The 22,166-nt window shown below is 41.6% G+C and overlaps 1 protein-coding gene and 1 long non-coding RNA gene across 2 annotated transcripts; one reads left to right on the forward strand and one right to left on the reverse strand.

The window, feature by feature from the left end:
• Positions 1-728: 728 nt before the first annotated feature.
• LOC110537147 (excitatory amino acid transporter 1-like) lies at positions 729-21,231 on the forward strand. The gene is made up of 10 exons (XM_021622958.3): positions 729-2,350; positions 3,385-3,524; positions 3,792-3,929; positions 10,373-10,577; positions 10,700-10,742; positions 16,914-17,185; positions 17,946-18,179; positions 18,454-18,648; positions 18,783-18,917; positions 19,709-21,231. The coding sequence occupies exons 2-10, from the start codon at positions 3,386-3,388 to the stop codon at positions 19,911-19,913; spliced, it is 1,566 nt and encodes a 521-aa protein (XP_021478633.1). The 5' UTR covers positions 729-2,350; position 3,385; the 3' UTR covers positions 19,914-21,231.
• LOC149979096 (uncharacterized) lies at positions 19,709-22,155 on the reverse strand. Its single transcript, XR_016484925.1, has 2 exons — positions 22,064-22,155; positions 19,709-19,896 (listed from the first exon to the last, which is right to left on the reverse strand). It is a non-coding gene; the product is annotated as an uncharacterized LOC149979096 (long non-coding RNA).
• Positions 22,156-22,166: the final 11 nt, after the last annotated feature.

Here is a 22,166-nt window from a genome sequence, read left to right on the forward strand (position 1 = left end):
AGTTGCTTGTGTCAGCACAGTTCTCAGTATAGCTTCACGGTCGTTATTTAATTTATTGTTTTGTATAGTTTGTATTCAGTGTTCAGTGCTTTCTTTTATTAAAAAATCATTATGAACACATACCATGCTGCCTTTTGGTCCGCTTCATACGACGATCGTGACATCTCTCTACTATTAATCTGACATTTCACATTCTTAAAATAAAGTGGTGATCCTAACTGACCTAAAACAGGGAATTTTTACTAGGATTAAATGTCAATAATTGTGAATAACTGAATTTAAATGTATTTGGCTAAGGTGTACGTAAACTTCCGACTTCAACTGTGTTTACCTCAAATACCTCGTACCACTTCAGGTTTTCTCGGATACCGAAATTAAGATCTGAACCAAATTGGATATGTGAAATTCCCATCTGACACCCAAGGGTCCTGTAAATAAAATAAAAAATCAATACCGATCTGATTCGGTTCCGAGGTGGATCAGATCATGAACCAGATTTGACCCAAAATATATAAGAGATGAGGGAGAATCTGATCCAAATTGGGTCAGGTCTCTATCAGACCCAAATGGATCTGAAAGATAAAAAATGCAGCTTTATTGCTGTGTAAGCCATCAGAATTGTTTTGACTTGTCTGGCAGGCAATGAACCTTTTCACATGCATTTTCTGTTGTAGGCCATTTTCAAATAATTGAGTTGTGGTCTACACTACAGCTTCAAATTTTTCGAATTACATGCCTAATTTAAAATGTCGGCACCATACGGGAAGAGGTGTGTCACGAAGATGCACTATAGGCACCTCTCTGCCAACAATGAGCTTTCTGTCTCCCGCTTATTCATGCACATTCATTGTGTCAATTGTTTGCCCTTTGTTAATGTTAATGTTTATTTTGATTTTGATTGAGCAAGCATAGAAGTACCTGGCCTGAGCGCAAACCTAGGTCTATAAAAGTTCACATTTGGGGATGTCTAATAGTATTTCTGATTGCTGACTCAAAGTTTTTTTTCATTACTTCACACAGAAAGTCAACAGTGTTTCCATCCACTTCGAATAACACTAGTTATTCACTGTATTTGAAAAATCTTTCCAACACTTTCCTTCTTTATAGGCCTAAGTAACCACCATGCCTCAGTGTGATCTGGATGGTATTTCACACATTTTCAGACATATCCCAGGTCCATGGCTACAAATTTCGGATCCAACCTGTTCAGATACTGAGTTGGATCTCGGGTAATCAGGTTCAGGTATATCAGTGAAGACATTTACACTGCACATTGATCTGGTACTGGTACGCCCTGTATATATTCGGCGCATGTGACAAATAAAATGTGATTTGATTTGACAGAAACACAGAACCAAGCATAGTCTTGTTTAGACTGTGTTGGGAGCCATGTTCGTGTATTCAGCCTTTAACCCAAACCAGCAGCATACCACCTTGCATCCCACTGCTGGCTTACCTCTGAAGTTAAGCAGGGTTAGTTCTGGATGGGAGACCAGATGCTGCTGGATGTGGTGTAGGAGGCACTCTTTCCTAAGGTGTAAAAATATGTCATAGGGCAGTGATTGGGAACGCGTGTCCTGACTCTCCGTGGTCACTAAAGATCCCATGGCACTTATTGTAAGAATAGGGGTGTTAACCCTGGTGTCCTGGCTAAATTCCAAATCTGGTCACCTAATCACCCCCAGCTTCCAATTGGCTCATTCATCCTCCCTCTGACCTGTAACTATTCCCTATGTTGTTGCTGTAAATGAGAATGTGTTCTCAGTCAACTTACCTGGTTAAATAAAAACCCTGTGTATGGAGTTGTTAGCTCCTCATTGAGTTTTCCTTGTGGACTGCCAATGCGTGTTTTTTTCTTCTAAGAGTGTACAAGGAATAGCCTACTGTCCACTGTTACTCACTTCTGCTTTCTGAGCATCACTGAGGGCAGTCTCATTGGAATGAGTTAGGTACATAACATTCCCAAAATCATAGAGAGAGAGAGTGTGTCAACTGTCAACAGTGTAAAATTAATAGAAAAACAATAAATATGAAGGGCTATCATCTCCCCTCACTGCCTCCTCCTCCCTCTCTCTCTGAGTTTTAAAGTCTCCTCCCTCTTCAGAGAATGGGAGTATGAGGGATTGCTTCAGTCGTCTTAAGAGAACATATACGCACATCTACCATTCTCTGTGTGCCCGTCTCTCTCACTCCATCTTCCAGTCTCCATCTCTCCTCCCTTCTCTGCCTTCTTGACGGACCCACTGCTGCTCCCTGCCTGCCTGCCTGACCTGTCCTCAGGCTGAGGATAACCCTGAGCATCGTCAGGAATAGGAGTTTGTCTAAAGAAGGAACATCTACACTGGTGAAGGTCAGTGTTTTGTTTTGCTCTTCCCTTTTTAGGATTTCTTGAAGTTCCTAACAACTGAGAGTTGTTGGTGGTGTTGAGCAAGGGAATGGCCAGGTCTGTGTGGACCTTGTGTTGTTGTATCTGTAAATCAGGGGTACACACGGTTGGCCACGCATGAAAGGTCTCATCCTTTGTTCCGATTTTCATTACATTTGACACTATCCATAGTAACATGTCCACATAATTTACATTAATTGAAATGCAAACAAAATCTTTGGATATAAATGTGCAGTTTGTTCAGAGTGTTGCCAACTGGCATTTTCAATCAAACAACTGATTGACAAATTGTGCCTTTCCAATGAGAACATACAGAGCTGTAAGGTGCTTTCTGTTAAGTTTCTTTAATGCATGATGGGGAATCTATTAAATGTATGAGGGCACAAACACATTTCCTCTAAGAGGAATGTTTTTTTTTAAAGAAAGCACAAAAATATTGTTTTTGTTATTCCATTATTCTGGTGTGCATGAGTTTTTGTATTTATAATCCTCCAGGATAGACTAATGATTTGCCATGGTGTATTATGGATGCAGATCTGGACCTGCAGGGTTTCATGCTTCCTGTGTTCAGGGTCTTCGATGCTTGTCATGGATGGATTTATAATGGAAAACAATGCTGGCTTTTTTGTTACACTAAAATTACTTGCTCTCTTCTCAAGGTTCTGTGATTATTTTATCATATCAATTTATGTACATTGTTATTTTGATTACACACCATATGGTCAAGATTTGCGATAAGAAAAAGAAGCTATCCTTTTTTTCTCTTATCAACTGCATTGCAATGTCAATGTGAACGTCTGCATGTGCCATTTCAACTGCATGTGTATTGTCATGTGTCATTTCATCTATCTCCAGTAGCTATCACCAAGGTAAGGTCCAGTCCGACCCATTGGTTTAGGTTCTCTGGGTGTTTAAGAGGTGTGTGAGACACCCCTAGTCCCGTCTGCAGTCATGAACAGTAATGAGGAAACTCTCCCGGCTTTGTATTTCCACACTAGGATGCAGCGGATCCGGGAGGGCATCCACATAAGGACCATGAAGGCCAAAAGGAAAGTGGAGGACATCTCTAAAGAAGATGTCCAGGCCTTCTTCAAGAAGCACGCCTTCGTGCTCTTTACTGTAGCTGCCGTCATTGTAGGTGAGTGAACCCCCCCCCCCCCCCCCCCCCCACACCCGACCCGGGCAGGCCTACATACACAATACACACAAACAGGCCTACATACTCACGGACACGCACACACACCCACACACTTTGAAACCCATGCTCTTCTATTGCAATCCAAAATCCAATAGGGAGACTCACCTACAAACCTCATTCTAGAGGTGATTGAGAGACAGAGCCTCTCATTGTCCTCTGTTCTACATGCAGTTTCAAGCCCACTAATCAGCCCTTCTGATTCTCCAGGTATAATCCTAGGCTTTGCACTGCGTCCCTATAAAATGACCTACCGAGAGGTGAAGTACTTCTCTTTCCCCGGAGAGCTGCTGATGAGGATGCTACAGATGCTGGTGCTTCCCCTGCTAGTATCCAGTCTAATCACAGGTACACCAAGTCACTATACGGATGCCCTCCACCAGAGGCAAGTTTAGATGTTTTGAGCATGCAGATGAGGGGTGGATTTAGTGGTGTTTGAAAGACAGGTGTGGAGGCCCAAAGGAAAAGGGAGAATGCCAAAGGGGCTTGAGGCACAAGCACAGGTACTGTAACTTGTGCTTGATCCGTGTGAAATGCATTTTTCTCCAGATTCCCATTGGTCTCTAGGCTCTGGCATGGAGACAGTCACTTCATTGTACTCATTTTCTATTAAAATGCGGTGTAGAGAATGAGGGAAGAGGGATGGAGGGAGTGGGGTTAGCTTCAGTAGAAAAGACACCCACTGCCTGTGGGTCTGAGAGGGTAGCTTTGGGATGGGTACCCCCTTGAACCTCTTCCTCCTGCTTCACTTCATAAGGATAAAAGCACACAATGTGCCACTCCGCCACTTTCTACACAGCTGTATTGTTTTGTGGCATTCCATGACACCCAGCACCAAAATACAGAAAGTGGTTTGGAGGGTGGTGGGATAAGAGGTTACGACCTAGAATAAAGGGGCCACTGCCCAGCTACACAAGCAGACATGTAACTACACCATCTAGTATCTTCCTGAGTCCTCAACAAGGTTAGGATCCATACGACCTAGCTTGGTATGACGTATAGTATAAATGACATCACTATGCTAACGCTGAGTGATTTACTGTGACCTTGAAACTAGACCTACAGCAGCAAGCTCTAGTCATTTCTCAAAGTAAGATTGAGCTGATCTGTATCTAATTTTCTTTTCAAACAAACGTCTTTTTAAACTAACCTAATTTGTGAATGTTCACACTGGCTTGAAAGAAGCAGTGAATGTTTACTAAGAATCCTTTCTCTGATCACATTTTAAACACTAAAAAACAGTAGAACTGTGGAGAGCGGCAGAAAAGGAAATGTGTGGGGTCAATTTTTGTTTCATGCTTCGTCTTTGTAGTAACCCCTGAAAAGAACCCACATAAGTAATTTCTTTAGTCCTGTGAAAGTGGTCACACAGGCTTGTTTGCAGTTTCCATGGCAATGTGGAGATGCAAAGTCATTATGGGCGCATGGCAAGTGGACAAGTTTCTGAGGACTCAGAGAGAGGATGGAGGGAAGAGACAGAAAAAGAGAAAGGGAGAAACAGGGAGAGATAGTGAAATAAAGAGGCACAGAAAGGAGCAGAGGCACAGGTCAGCAGAGGGTTGATTGTGGGAGAGGGAAGCGGGATAAGGAGATTGAGAGTTGAACGAGGGTTAAATGGAGGGTGAGGAGGTTTAGTCTAATGGCAGTGCCCCTAACAGAATTAAAGCACAGACATCTCGCTTACACAAAAAACGCTTACTCCATCAGCACACTGAATTGGTATAACACACCAGAACGGCCCATGACACCTTGGAAAATCCAAAGCAAACCTTATTGCAACGCTTTTTCAGGTAGAGGTCTTTCTCTATAATGGCTCTCTTACCCATGGCCTATTTGTAAGATTGAGAGATGTCAGTCGGGAGAAGCAAACCATAATCCTTATCTAATTTCAGATGGAGAACGTCAATACATTTGCTCGCCTGTATGTTTTGCTCTTAACCTGATATCTGATTTCTGTCAGATGACTGTCAGGCAGCCCATTAATCTGCACACCTGTTGAATCTTTGTATTAGGCTGCATCCTCCAGCAGGTCATATAATCTCTGGTCTACAATAATGAGAGATGATAAATAATCTCTGAGAAAGAGGAGAGTGACTGCCATGGCAGTAGACTAGATCACACTGAGGTCATCTATTAGTCTCTTGCAGTGGTGATTTCAGCATGTACTGTACATCTTGGTCTGGCAAAAATAATAAAAAAGTGGGATGCATGCCAGCAAAGCCACTACACAACACTAAACAATACATGAATTGCACTATAACGTGACAAACAGTGCCCACAAACTCTTGGGGCCTACATAAAGCTGTCCCAACAGCAGTCCCAACACCTTACCACTGCTGCACCTGGTTATCAGCGGAACCTTGTCTGGCAGCGAAACAGTTCACTCAGCCTCATTTACTGCCTTTTTTATAAAAACATAGCTGATATGGCTGACTTGCTATAACAAATTTGGTTTCTAATGACAAATGAGATGTACAAACTATGGCATAAGGGGACGACAAGAGGATAAGACGCAATCCGTCATTTCGATTAAGACATTAACGAGCGAGCTAAGACGGACGTAGTCGATATAACTATTTGTTTAGCACTTTTGAAATGTACAGTGACAGAATTCAGAACGTGGGTTGTTCTTACAGTGTTCTCCCTGTACACCAAGTCAGAACCGTAGGATAAATAAAGGGGGCATATAAGCAGACAGTGAAAGCTCTTACAATATTCAATGATGACATTTCTCTAAAACAGGCTATATAGGCTACATGTGCACCACCATGTCAGAACAGTAGGCAAAATTAAATAGACCAAATTATTAGTAAAGTAAATAGACCAAATTATTAGGGTGAGGCACATGGGCTACTAACATCTTACTACACAACATACCCATAGTCTAATCAAATGGCTACCCAGACTATTTGCATTGTTCCTCCCCTCTTTTACGCTTCTGCTATTCTGTGTTTATTATCTATGCATAGTCACTTTAACTCTATCTATATGTACATATTACCTCAATTTCCACGACTAACCAGTGCCCCCACACATTGACTCTGTGCCGGTACCCCCTGTATATAGCCTCGCTATTGTTATTTTACTGCTGCCCTATAATTATTTGTTACTTTTATTTCTTCTTCTTAAAACTGCATTGTTGGTTAAGGGCTTGTAAGTAAGCATTTCACTGTTAGGTCTACACATGTATTCGTTGCATGTGACAAATACATTTTGATTTGATTTTGAATTACTTTCTTAGCTACAGTAAACATATCTCCCTGGCATATTACATCATTTATGCAGCATCATACAATACATTTTTGGACTCACCTTGTGCTGTGTTCACTTGAACAGGAAGGTGGTCCTTCGTGGGCAAATTTTGTCTTCAAAGTCTGGCATTCCTTGGATTTATGCTGCTTTCAAAACAACTCAGAAAAAAACAAGGTTGAATCTTGATTACTTCATTAATCTTCAGGTCGTAGTTCTAGAAAGAGGCCAGATTTACAATTCCGAGTTGGATGACTGTTTAAAACATTTTTTTCCCAGTCGGAGCTAGTTTATTCCCGACTGCCCAGTTGTCTTGAACTCACTGAAGTCACGTTTTCGCAGTTCCGAGATAAATTGTTTTGAGCGCAGCACAAATCATGCTTCTGTCACATGGGATGACACTGGAGAGACGAAGCAGGTACGGGGAGTAAAACATTTAATGTAGAACGGACATGGAACGAGACAGGAACAGCGTCAGCAAACGAGTAACACAAACAAAAGACAATCAATGCAGAAGCGGAGAACAGAGCTGGGGAACTGACAAATATAGGCGGAGGTAATAACAGGTGATGAGTGAGTCCAGGGGAGTCCAATATCGCTGATGTGCGTGATGAGGGAAGGCAGGTGTGTATAATGGATGGAAGGAGTGCGTGATGCAGGGCAGGAAGAGCGGTGAGCAGACGTGACAGCTTCAGCCCCTTAACCGCAGATTTGGGACCACACAGCCCGTCACTGATTCCTTCCAAACCACTCATTGGTGAATTTGCGATTTCCAACTTGTTGTGTAATGTTTATGTCCAATGGACAATGAGCACCGATATGTTTTATCTATAATCTCTTCATTATTTCTCTTCATATGACAAGGATTAAAAAGGATTTGCCAGTAGATTGTTGACTTGATTCATAATGACTGCTAGCTAGGATTTTGAAAGTATGATGTTGACATGAACAGTCCAATCAAAGCTACTGTACATACAGTTGAAGTCAGAAGTTTACATCCACTTGGGTTGGAGTCATTAAAACTCGTTTTCCAACCACTCCACAAATTTCTTGTTAACAAACTATAGTTTTGGTAAGTCGGTTAGGACATCTACTTTGTGCGCGACACAAGTCATTTTTCCAACAATTGCTTACAGACATATTATTTCACTTATAATTCACTGTATCACAATTCCAGTGGGTCAGATGTTTACATACACTAAGTTGACTGTGCCTTTAAACAGCTTGAAAAATTCCAGAAAATATTGTCATGGCTTTAGAAGTTTCTGATAGGCTAATTGACATCATTGGAGGTGTACCTGTGGATGTATTTCAAGGCATACCTTCAAACTCAATCAGCCAAGACCTCAAAAATAATTGTAGACCTCCACAAGTCTGGTTCATCCTTCGGAGCAATTTCCTGAAGGTACCATGTTCATCTGTACAAACAATAGTACGCAAGTAGAAACACCATGGGACCACGCAGCCGTCATACCGCTCAGGAAGGAGACACGTTCTGTCTCCTAGAGATGAACTTACTTTGGTGCGAAAAGTGCAAATCAATCTCAGAACAACAGCAAAGGATCTTGTGAAGATGCTAGAGGAAACAGGTACAAAAGTATCTATATCCACAGTAAAATGAGTCCTATATCGACATAACCTGAAAGGCTGCTCAGCAAGGAAGAAGCCACTGCTCCAAAACCGCCATAAAAAAGCCAGACTACGGTTTGCAACTGCACATGAGGACAAAGATCGTACTTTTGGAGAAATGTCCTCTGGTCTGATGAAACAAAAATAGAACTGTTTGGCCATAATGACCATCGTTATGTTTGGAGGAAAAAGGGGGGGGTTTGCAAGCCGAAGAACACCATCCCAACCGTGAAGCACGGGGGTGGCAGCATCATGTTGTGGGGGTTCTTTGCTGCAGGAGGGACTGGTGAACTTCACAAAATAGATGGTATCATGAGGAAGTAAAATGATGTGGATATATTGAAGCAACATCTCAAGACATCAGTCAGGAAGTTAAAGTTTGGTCGCAAATGGGTTTTCCAAATGACAATGACCCCAAGCATACTTTCAAATTTGTTGCAAAATGGCTTAAGGACAACAAAGTCAAGGTATTGGAGTGGCCATCACAAAGCCCTGACCTCGATCCTATAGAACATTTGTGGGCAGAACTGAAAAAGCGTGTGCGAGCAAGGAGGCCTACAAACCTGACTCAGTTACACCAGCTCTGTCAGGAGGAATGGGCCAAAATTCACCCAACTTATTGTGGGAAGCTTGTGAAAGCCTACCCGAAACATTTGACCCAAGTTAAACAATTTAAAGGCATTGCTACCAAATACTAATTGATTGTATGTAAACTTCTGACTCACTGGGAATGTGAAGAAAATAAATAAAAGCTCAAATAAATCACTCTCTACTATTATTATGACATTTCACATTCTTAACATAAAGTGGTGATCCTAACTGTCCTAAGACAGGGAATTTTTAAAAACTGACATTAAATGTATTTGGCTAAGGTGTATGTAAACTTCTGACTGCAACTGTATAATGTGATTTGACGTAATTATATCTGTGGCCAATGACCTTGAGCCTTCTTGGATGGGCACTTCTAATGTAACTCTATGGCAACACCCAAATGGCTAGAATTTTCGAGGTCTACCCATAGACTTGGCGGTGATGGGTAGCCCAGTGGTTAGAGCGTTGGACTAGTAACCGGAAGGTTGCAAGTTCAAATCCCCGAGCTGACAAGGTACAAATCTGTCGTTCTGCAGTTAACCCACTGTTCCTAGGCCGTCATTGAAAATAAGAATTTGTTCTTAACTGACTTGCCTAGTTAAATAAAGAAAATGTAGTGTCCCCATGAGAGCAGAGCTCTGTATTTTCTGCTGGCTTGCCCCACCAGCACTGAGCTAGGCTGAAACACCTGCAATTTGGAGCTGCCTTACTCAAGAAAATAGAAAAGAGACCATGTTTTTATATGCATCTTTATTAACTCAATCCAATTTTATTTTTTTAAACATTATTTGCGAACTGATATGTATTAATGCCAAAATAACATGCAAAACAGGCAAGCCGCCCAAAAAATAAAATATATTTTATAATTTTTGTTGCTAAAAATGTGGGGCTCAAAACAGAATGACGGATCGCCACTGGTCTCTTGATGTTACACCTGATAGCCCCAGTTCAACCTCATTTTCACCTATGATGAGATATCTGAGAACCCTGCTGTTCCAATACCAGCCAACAATTGCCTGTTATGGCATAGACACTTCTCAACAATTCTGTGGCCCCTCAGTTCTCACAGTGTTCCTGTCTCTGCCTTAGGGCATTGGGTTTTCCTTGACCAGAGCAAGGACTCACCCTTCTGTCTCTCTGGCTCCAACACCATCCAACACATCAGCATAGCTTCAGGAGCTATCCAGAATGCAGGCTAATATGGCTAGGCAATTGCTATTTCAAGTGTTTTCATGCCACTGCTATGAAGAAATGTTAGAAATGTTGCACAATGGGATAATACTGTTCTTCTAAACAACATCTCCCCTGTCTCTCCCAACCAGGCATGGCAGCACTGGACAGTAAGGCTTCAGGAAAGATGGGCATGCGAGCTGTGGTGTATTACATGACCACCACCATTATCGCTGTCATCATAGGCATCATCGTGGTGCTCATCATCCACCCTGGGAAAGGATCTAAGGATGAGTTCATGAAACAGTCGAAGATAGAGGACATCAGCCCTGCCGACGCCTTCCTGGATCTCATCAGGTAGCTAGCTGCATACTAGAGTAGGAGGAGGGTCAGGGGTTTAGTGGAGGAAATATGAACTGTTTTTGTGCCATTGTACCCCTGTGTTCATTCATTGTGATGATCATGCTCTTTCATTTCAGAAACATGTTTCCACCAAACATGGTCCAGGCCTGCACACAGCAGGTAAAGCATTTAATGACTTTGTTACTACAAACGGATGCTACAAATGTAACTATGGTTCTACGAATTCCTTGAAGACCGTCAGTACGGTTTAAATTGTGGATGATATCCCTCGCACTCCCCACAGGTCGAGTAATAACAACAACAAAGTCACGTCGGTGATGTGACAGCATGGTAGGACGTGCCCCTGCAGTTCATATAAAACCGTACATCAGACCACACACGGTCTCAGAAAATATTCTTGCCCAAAGATTCAGAGTGACAGGAAAGTACTGACGGTCTTACAGATATTCGTAGAACCATAATTACAATCGTAACTTCTGTTCTACTACATACCTTTCAGATGTCAGTACAGTTATAGTACTATTAACCTCTGATTAATGCGACAATGTCACTGGGAAAATGGCAGGTCCCATGGTGTGGCATCCAATTAAAATCTTAAGAACGTGCAGGGCGACGACCAGGTAGCAGCTGCACATATCTCATTCATGGGGACGCCTTTTAGCGGAGCACTGGATGTGGTGACACTTCTGGTAGAGTGACATATCACATGTTCTGGAACAGGGAGCCCTACACCATTATAGGCCTGAGTGATGACATCCACAACCCAGTGTGAAAACCTCTGCTTGGACAATGCAAGGCCTTTTGACACAGGAACAGCTGGTCTGACTTCCTGTAGTGCTCCGAGGCTTGCATATAGAGTTTTGTGGGCTTTCCCTCTCTTGGTGGCCCTGGGTGGGTACTGGCGAACAATGCTATGAAACCACACACTATTGCAGAGACTTTGATATTACTAGCCACAATTGATATGGTGAAAAAACGATGTGTGGGGAGACAGAGGCACAGAGACTCAAATTATCTGTGAAAACCAGGCCCTCAACTCTGGCTAGCTGCGCTTCCCTCACCTTTACAGGCATGATGGTGCAGTTAATGCTGTGGTCAGAGAGTGCATCTCGCAGATGGCCAATGCCTAGGCAGGCGGGGAACAGGTCATGACCATCTTCCACTTGTAGTTCAAATCCAAATGAGGAGCAGCCATGCATGCCCAGCAATGGTGATGTGGTAGTCTCTCAGCTAAGAATGTGAATAAAAAAATATATTCTCATGCAAATATACTAATTAATCAAATGAACTAATATAATAGTAACCCGAAGCTGTATCTGTATAACAGAGCAGCTACCAGTAAAGGTAGAGGGCTACAATAATCTGGCAGGAGTTGTACAGCAACCTCAAAATAATTTATTGTGGGCCTCCTGGGTGGTGCAGTGGTCTAAGGCAGTGCTAGCTGTGCTACCAGAGACTCTGGGTTCAAGCCCAGACTCTGTCGCAGCTGGCCGCGACCGGGAGGTCCATGGGGCGACGAACAATTGATGTCGTCTGGGTTCGGGAGGGTAGGGTCCTTGTCCTTATCTCATCGCGACTGATGAGGGCCGGGTGCAGTGCACGCTTAACCAGGTCGCTAGGTGCACAGCAGTTGGGTTGGTTGGGCTGTGTTTCGGCGGACGTTTCGGAGGACGCATGGCTTTCAACCTTCGTCTCTCCCGAGCCCGTACGGGCGTTGTAGCGATGAGACAAGATAGTAACTACTAACAATTGGATACCACAAATTTGGGGAGAAAAAGGGGGTTAAAAATAAATAACATAATTTATTGTGAGCCAACTGCAGGAGAGATACCATGTTTAAATGTAGGCTTAATTTATGAAAAACACTCACGAATGGGTGTCGTTTGGTAAGCAGCTAGGTTGAGTGTTTAGCTAGCTGAGAACACACAGTGGCAGCTAGGTTGAGTTGGTTAGCTAGATAGCTTGTAGTGACCTAGAGGAGGAGAGGGATGCCTGGGGGAGGCAGTTCGAATCTCACTTCGTATAGCTGGGTAGGCTAACAATCTTTCTAGACGGCCTGCACGCTATGAGACGTGGTTATCTAGGGAAAGGGACTCGTTTTGAGATCACTTAAAAATGTTATTGTTTTTGAAAGAAAAGCTAATTTTTTGTCAATTAAAATAACATTAAATTGTACAGAAATACAGTGTAGACATTGTTAATGTTGTAAATGACTATTGTAGCTGGAAACGGCAGATTTTTTATGGAATATCTACATAGGTGTACAGAGGCCCATTATAGCAACCATCACTCCTGTGTTCCAATGACACGTTGTGTTAGCTAATCCAAGCTTATCATTTTAAAAGGCTAATTGATCATTAGAAAACCCTTTTGCAATTATGTTAGCACAGTTGTTCTGATTAAAGAAGCGATAAAACTGGCCTTCTTTAGACTAGTTGAGTATGTGGAGCATCAGCATTTGTGGGTTCGATTACAGGCTCAAAATGGCCAGAAACAAAGAACTTTCTATTCTTGTTCTGAGAAATGAAAGCTATTCCATGTGAGAAATTGCCTAGAAACTGAAGATCTCGTACAACGTTGTGTACTACTCCCATCACAGAACTGCGCAAACTGTCTCTAACCAAAATAGAAAGAGGAGTGGGAGACCCCGGTGCACAACTGAGCAAGAGGACAAGTACATTAGAGTGTCTAGTTTGAGAAACAGATGCCTCACAAGTCATCAACTGGCAGCTTCATTAAATAGTGCCCGCGAAACACCAGTCTCAACATCAACAATGAAGAGGCGACTCAAGGATGCTTATCTTCTAGGCAGAGTTCCTCTGTCCAGTGTCTGTGTTTTGCCCATCTTAATCTTTTCTTTTTATTGGCCAGTCTGAGATATGGCTTTTTCTTTGCAACTCTGCCTAGAAGGCCAGCATCCTGGATTCACCTCTTCACTGTTGACGTTGAGACTGGTGTTTTGCAGGTATATTATAATATTGTCTTTGTATCTCAAAATCATTGTAATGTGATTAACCTTAAAAATCTAAATGAAAATGATTCTAATCTAAAAAATCAAATTCAACCAGAGAACGCCCTCAGATCATGGGAAAAGGCTGCACTTGACCGTTGCATTTGAATCATTCCCACAGTGAATGACTAGGCCCGCTACGCTATGAATCCACACACTATTGCAGAGACTTTGATATTACCGGCCACAATTGATATGGTGAAAAAACAATGTGTGGGGAGGCAGAGGCACCGAGACTCAAATCAATACCTTTGTGAGATAACACTGTTAAACGAACAATTTTTGCTATTGTTAGCAATCAAGAGGAAACTAACTGAATGACTCAAAACTCCCCAGCTTATGCTCTCCAAATGGAGAGATATACTGCAGCAGGTAACTTCGATTGTAAACTTTATCAAACCACATCCACTGTGTGCACGCCTGTTCGCAAAACTATGTGGAGGCATGACAATGTTCTATTTCATACTGAGGCTTGATGGTAATCGAGTGTTAGAACAATTTTTCTCATTGAGAGAGGTACTGTTGTCATTCACAATGTATGTAAAAGAAACTGACTTTCTGTGTAATGAAAAGAAAATGCGTCTCCCTGACTATGTAACAGACATATTTGGGAAACTGAACGAACTGAACACAAACATGCATGGGAAATACAAAAACATTCTATGGGTGGCCTCCCGAGTGGCGCAGCGGTCTGAGGCAGTGCTAAAGGCGTCACTACAGACCTGGGTTCGATCCTAGGCTGTGTCGCAGCTTGCCGCGACCAGAAGAACCATGAGGCGGCACATGATCGGCCCAGCATCATCCAGGTTAGGGAAGGGTTTGGCCGGCAGGGATGTCCTTGTCCCATTGCGCTCTAGTGACTCCGTGTGGCGGGCTGGGCATGCATGCTGACTTTACTCGCCAGCTGTACGGTATTTCTTCCGACACATTGTTGTGGCTGGCTTCCGGGGTAAGCAAGCGGGTTGTGTTTTGGAGGATGCATGGCTCTCGACCTTTGCCTCTCCTCAGTCTATACGGGAGTTGCAGTGATGGAACAAGACTAACTGGAATTGGAAAGTACTAAAAAAATTCTTTTTTTTTTTTTTTTTAAAACAACATTCTACTGATGAGTGACCGAATCAGTGGATTCAGAGGAAAGAATTCTTATTGGAGAGTCTTCCAAAAGCCATGCCCCCTTCCCTCGCCTGTGCATGTTACTGACAGAAAACAGCATCTGTAAGTGTCCAACATGAGTGATGATTGCTCACCTCCAATGCTTGGAAGAGCACTTTAGGACCTACTTCCCAATCTGTTTGACTGTGATCCTGGCTCAGTTGACATACCGATAAGTGAAATCGAACAGCTAATCGAGCGGTCCTGTGACCGAATGCATTCACGGGTCACTACGGAGCAGTTTTTGTTCCTGACTCAATGGGAATACCCTGCCGTCTCCCTCTAAGCATTTATGCCACATTCAAAACAACTGGGAACTTGTAAGTGGGAACTCAGAAATCTCGTTTTGAAAAATAGTTTCTCGAGCCTGAAGATCACTGAAGCCATGATTTGAGCTCGTATTTTTCCAGAGTTCCCAGTTGTTTTGAAAGCACTATAAACCTCATGGTACCCTTCACCAGCTCATATCTGTGTGAAGCTGGATTCAGTGCTATCGTCTGCATTAAAACCAAATATAGATCCAGGTTGGATGTGACAGCAGATATGAGGTGCGCACTGTCGACCACACCCCCTGATTTTGAGAATCTCTGATGTGACATGCATCAAGCACACCCATTTTATTAGTGGTGGTGAGATAAGAGACATTATGTCAGACTCATTTGGAATTGACTGTCACAGCCCCACATTAAAAGTATATGATGGTGAGTTGAGAAGCCAATCAGAAGTACTGTTAGAATGTTTTTCAATTCTGCCAAAGCCCCAAATAAAAAAGTAAACATTTGCTGTTAATTACATCATTTTTTTCACATGGTTGGGCTCGCAAGAATTTTCAGATATCAAAATGGGGTCGTGGTCCAAAAAAAGTTAGGGAACCCCTGCTTTACCGGGACCTGGGAAAATGCAATTCTAAAAATGGGTGCGTGGTCTGACGTATGGTTTGTTATGAACCGCGGGCACGTCTTCTCAAGCTGTCACATCAACAGCGTGACTGTTTTAATTATTACCTGACCTGCGTGGAGCGCGAGGGATATAATCCATACTTTCCACTGTACTGACAGTCTGAAAGGTATAAAGTAAAACAGCTTTCCTCATTCAATAAGCAGATTAACCCCTAAGTAAAAGTTTGTCACAGGAAATGGTTCTGTTGAAATAATGATGGTAATGAAAAAGGATACGTTTTGCGAAATACTTTTTGTGAATGGACACATTATTGACACTTTCAGAAGAAGCTTTCTGGTTTTGGAATGTCTGAGTAGAGATAAATCATTACATAAGAGACATAAAAAAAATAAAATAAACTGAGTGTGATTTTATTTACACTGGAAAAGAAATTCAGACCACTAGGAACAAATGACAAAATCTGATTTTTTAAATGTTTATTTTTTATTTTTTTAACCTTTATTTAACTAGGCAAGTCAGTTAAGAACAAATTCTTATTTGCAATGACGGCCTATCCCGTCCAAACCCTGACCCGGGCGACGCCCTATGGGACTCCCAATCACGGCCGGTTGTTATACAGCCTGGACTTCTGCTGTAAATAAAAAATGATCACCAGCGGCAGATAAGAAAGAACCCACTTCCATTATTCATCTGAATGTTTTGGAGTTGTTGTGGTATGGTTGATGGACACAGTGGGGTCTGAACTGCAATTAAGCATTGGCAGGGTTGCAATAGTAGCGGGGGTCGTGGGGTACCGCAGTTTTGCAGGGCCCCGGGCAAGGTCTGAGCTAATTTCCTGTCATTCTAAACCTTTTGTCCATGGGGAGCTCAACACTTTGTGGTCTGGACCCTCTCCCCATACAGGGTCATCATAGATCCAGCTGAACCTTACAGAATACTGCTCCTGCCATACAGAGGCCCATTGTTTAATTCACAAGGCTGTGATGAGTGGAGCAGGTGCCTTTAGAGTTTTTGCTCTCTAGTCTATCGAAAGGGCACAAGTCTGACAACCTTCCCTAGACACCTTATCTATGTTCAGTAGATGCACATCAAAATCCAACTTCAAGACTGGAGCACAGGCCAAAATGAAGAGGCTGAGTTAATATTCAGTAACATTACTTAAAAAATACTATTTCAGTAACACTTTCACTAAAGGAAATGACATGCTATCATCACTTTAACAAGACAATGATAACCCATCACTGACGTAACCGGCTCTTTCCCTCCAGTTCAAAACCAAATACGGGAAGCGAATTGTCCATGTAACGGTGACGGTGAATGACTCGGTCTTCAACCTGACCAACCTGACTGAGCAGATTACCCGGGAGGAGGTGATCCCTATCCCAGGCACAGTGAACGGGGTCAACGCCCTGGGGCTGGTGGTCTTCTCCATGTGCTTTGGCCTCATCATCGGCAACATGAAGGAGCAGGGCCAGCCCCTCAGGGATTTCTTCGACAGCCTCAATGAGGCTATCATGAGACTGGTGGCAATTATCATGTGGTGAGTAGTTGGTGTGTGTATAGGTGTTTATAAGGATGGTGTGTGTGTGTGTGTTATGATGATGGTCCAATAATCATTCATTAAGTGTGTGTGTGTGTGTGTGTGTGTGTGTGTGTGTGTGTGTGTGTTTATGCAAACCCCCTGCATTGCATGTGGTTCATGATTAGATCAGGCACAGAGAAATCTACACATCTATGCTTTGAAATGCTAAGTCTACCTATAGAGTGCCTGTAGAGTTGGGAGTTACTATGTGTATCTCTCCCTCTCAATTCAATCAAATGGCTTTATTTAGCCTCTTGCCTGAGGTATTGCTATGAATTATCTGGTAACTATAAACAGGCATGATCTGCTATAGGTCTTTATGGTTACTGAGATAATTGCAGGACCACAATCTCATAATTGGCCAACATAGAACCATCTCGGGGCATGTAGCTTCCTGATGCTAAATGATTCCACAGATGAATTTGTAACACAGGCTTTGTAACCAAGACCAGTGACATGTTCACTCAAATAAATCCAAAATATTCCCAGTCAGATATTTGACAGATTTAAACCAAGTTTTGTTTATGAATAAAGGTAATTTGCTAGCCCGTGCTTTGCACTCTCAGAATGCACTGATGATTTCTCAAATCTCTGTCTGTGAGAGACTAAACATTTGACTTTTTCAGGCCTACAGTATTACACAGAAAAATAAGTCCCTTTTAACTATGTGACCATATCCTTCCCAAGCATAACCTCTTCTCCGTCCTCTGCTCTACAGGTATGCACCAATCGGCATCATGTTCCTCATATCGGGGAAGATCGTGGAGATGGATGACATCACTGAGATGGGTGGTCAGCTGGCCATGTACACCATCACGGTGATCATAGGCCTGTCCATCCACGCTTTCATCATCCTCCCCGGCCTGTACTTTGCCATCACACGGCTGAACCCCTTCATCTTCATCATGGGGCTGGTGGAGGCCCTCATCACAGCCCTGGGAACCTCCTCCAGGTTGGTCCCCTTACATTAATCTCCTCCTTGGCCTGCTCGGACTACGCCACACTGTAGCCTCGCCTGACTTGGCCCTGACTCATGTCAAATCAAAGCCTATTATAGTAGGGCCAGGAGTTTTCTTGATCAGAATGTGCCTATAAGACATCACCATCCTCGTTAGTAGTGTTACTAAAGCTTACCCCTGGAGAATATGATGAATAGATCTAATACAAAAAATCTAAAACAACAACCACTCAAACACCATCTGTTTCTCTTTCCGTCTCTATCTCAGCTCAGCAACCCTTCCCATCACCTTCAAGTGTCTGGAGATAAACAACAAGGTGGATAAGCGCATCACGCGGTTTGTGTTGCCGGTCGGCGCAACCATTAACATGGATGGAACAGCACTTTACGAGGCTCTGGCAGCTATCTTCATAGCTCAGGTTAACAACATGGACATGAACTTAGGTCAGATCATTACAATCAGGTAAGAATTAGTATCTAAGGTTAGTAAGCTAAAGCTTATGTTTACAGAATCAAAAGATGTTGATATGATTACAATTACATTACATGATTTATCAAGATAAGAGTTTAAATACATCATTTTGTGCTATAAAACAGCATCACAGCCACTGCAGCAAGTATTGGAGCTGCTGGGATACCACAGGCTGGACTGGTCACCATGGTGATTGTGTTGACCTCTGTTGGACTTCCCACTGATGACATCACCCTCATCATTGCAGTTGATTGGTTCCTGTGAGTAATTTTTCCCATTTTCAGATTGAGACATAAGAATAGATAAATTATATTTGAATAATGATAAATCTATTATGGTGCAAATATACGCACACTACTTATTGTGTATAGTGTACAAATTGTATAATGACTGGAACTGAAACGCAAACCATTTATCTTTCATTTTAAAGGTCGAACATCCTTTTTTTATCAACTACAACCCTAGTGACACACTTGTACTATCCCTCGGGTCTTGCTCCACTTTTTGGAATTGCATTTTTTTTAGTTTTAACATAGAAACATAATTAGGTTGCCCAAATTAATGATTTCAATTAGAATTCCCTTCCCAGAAATTACACAGCTAATTGGGTAGTGAGAAAAAATCCCATTCTCCATAAACTAGGAGGGATGGAATGTGCAGACAGAGTCAAAGCCTCATTTAATGAAAACATGGATGTTTCTCACAGTGATTAGAATATGAGATAGCCTATAGGGAGTGTTCTGACTACTCTTTAACAGGATATATTGGAATTGTCTCTGCTGATAATGCTGTGGACTATTTCCCTTCTGCATTTGTTTGACTATGAGTAATCTAAAGACGTTAGTTTACCTTTAATCAAAAGCAGGAAATAGGTCAATGTTTTGACCTGTTCAATATAACATGACCAAACGTCCCAGCGGACATAGGCTAGGGTTTTCTTTTAAAAACTGTATGTCCCACCACCCCTCTCGACCTCTGTCTCTCCCCCCACTGTATATGACTCCTTCACCCTGGTTAAGCTTTTTCTTCTTACGTTATTCCTGGATTGTAGTGATCGGCTGCGTACCACAACCAACGTCTTGGGTGACTCCATTGGGGCTGGCATTGTGGAATTCCTATCTCGACAGGAGCTGCAGGCCAAGGATGTGGAGATGGGGAACATTGTGCTGGAGGAGAGGAAGAAACCATACCAGCTCATCTCTCAGGAAAACGACCACGAAAACGCCAAACGTCCAAAAACTGAAAGCAAGATGTAGATCAACGCTCAATAGTGCACACAAGCACACGCAAGCACACACACGGAATGTTTTGGTTCATTTTTGTTTTTAATCTGTCATATTTGTCCAGTTATTTTCACTCTACCATATTTCCTTTCCTTTGTTATTTTGTCATTCATAAAGTAACTTTTCTATTTACTATCCAACTTTTAAAAAAAAGTTTATTTCCCTGAAGTTGCCCAATCAAATTACTTACGTCCGCCGCCTCTCTACGAGATAGATAGGCCACCTGTTTTATGGTGTGTCTGGGTATTTTTGTGTTGAGTTAAGTCATGGCCTAGAATATGTATATGGTATAATGGTATAAGTAATGAGGAAAGTGATATGGGGTGTTGATGTCCAAAAGGAATTTTGTAAAATTATGAAAGGACAACCTATGTTTGAATGACTTCATCCCTCAAAAAAAGCAACAGAGAACACATTTGTATATAACTATCTTAATTTTGGTGGACCCCAGGAAGAGTAGATGTTGCCTTGGCAGCAGCTAATGGGGATCCCTAATAAATACAATTACATTTTATTTGCTACAACTAATGAAATTAGGCCCTATGAGCTGTTTCTGGTGAAAAACAACCAACTTCCTATCATGGGTTAAATAAGCAGTAATTTAAATAACAATCCTCAAGTGGTGTGTATTTTTAACATTTTTTTTATTTGATTAACTTTTTTCATGCTGTCAATATTCCTGTTGCATATGACAACTCCAATTGTATTTTTACTTTATTTTGATTGATCAAATTCTTGAAGGTGGTGCTGTGATGCTGACAATATGGTTAAAACGAGATGTATCCAACAATCGTCATCACTATATATGTATCCAACAACTGTTATCACTATATATTCCCTATTTTGTAGCCAGCCCTAAGACGAGTCTTTGAAATATCCTTCACTATTTAGTACATCATTATTTTAACATAGCAGGTGTTTAATATTTTTAAGGCTTTGTAGAGTGATTGTATGTCGATATATGTGTAAATTAACTATATAATATGGATAGTTGTTTACGTGAATATGTCTTCTTTAATCTCAATGCAGAAAGATATTTGTTTTCAGGGCCTAAATGCCACTCCAATGCCTTGGTTAGTGAAATCAAGGAACATAGTTTGTGATAATTACAGTATGTGTGAACTAACTCAAACGGATTTAGAAAATATGTTATTTTCTTTCTTTTTTTCTTTAAGTTTTGAGAAATGATGGTTCACTTTCTGTAAAGGCAACATTTGTGGTGAAAAGGAACTAAATGGACTGGTAGATTTGTCTTTGGTGAATAACATTTTGAATAAAATGTAAAAAGGAAGCAATGTTTGATTTTGGTGATTTGTATTCCATGACACACATACAGTAATAAACTGTTACATAACATGTGTTATAGCAATTATAATAAAGTAAGTATTACCCTACACAGCACACAATGAAAAGTAATACATGTGCAATAGGACAAAATGTGATAAAGGTAATCCAATTTAACAAATGTCTCAAAATGTGCCTTAAAGCCACACTCTGTTGTCTTATATGAGAACACAACCATAACAATGAAGTAATATGCCTAGGTCTTTATTTTATTATCTAGTTATGATAAGGTAATAAAGACAGTTGTACTATTCATCTCATTATAGTATGAGCTACGAGTCACATTCTTCTAAATCAAGGGGTATATTTAATTAGTTGAAATTACTGGAAACGTATAGACTGTGGCTTTAAAAGGTAAATGTGATATCTTATGTATAGTAATGTAATGGTTTCATACACTGAATAATCTACAATCGTGTAGTTAGTTATGTGCGAAGATCTTTGATGGATGTTAGAAAAAAAGTTGATTATTTATCTAAATGCGACATCAAAGTTAAATATTACGTTTGGAAGAGAAAGAAGCTACAGTAGTCCCCTCCATTCTCACAATCAAGCTGTTCTGGGAACAGCAGGTTGCAATTAAATCGTTTGTGGACATTTGCTGCCATCTTGTGGTAAGACTTGAGCAGCACTATATGTGAGCTGATAAAGATACAGTATCTACCGGCATGTGGGCTTTATCAACAGTATTTTATTAAAATGTTGACCCAACTCTGGTTGATACTCTAGCTGATAAGCACCTGCAGAAGCTAAAATCAGGTAAAACCATCCTTACTTACATGAAACATCCATATTTACCATGCGCCGTTGCAGTTTTATTTTTCACTCTTCTTTCACTGACCGACCCTACACTTGAAACTCACTCTGGGAGAGTGATGTCAT

The sequence above is a fragment of the Oncorhynchus mykiss genome, chromosome 12 (genome assembly GCF_057628025.1).
Source record: "Oncorhynchus mykiss isolate SJ-2025 chromosome 12, ASM5762802v1, whole genome shotgun sequence".
Classification (NCBI taxonomy): domain Eukaryota; kingdom Metazoa; phylum Chordata; class Actinopteri; order Salmoniformes; family Salmonidae; genus Oncorhynchus; species Oncorhynchus mykiss.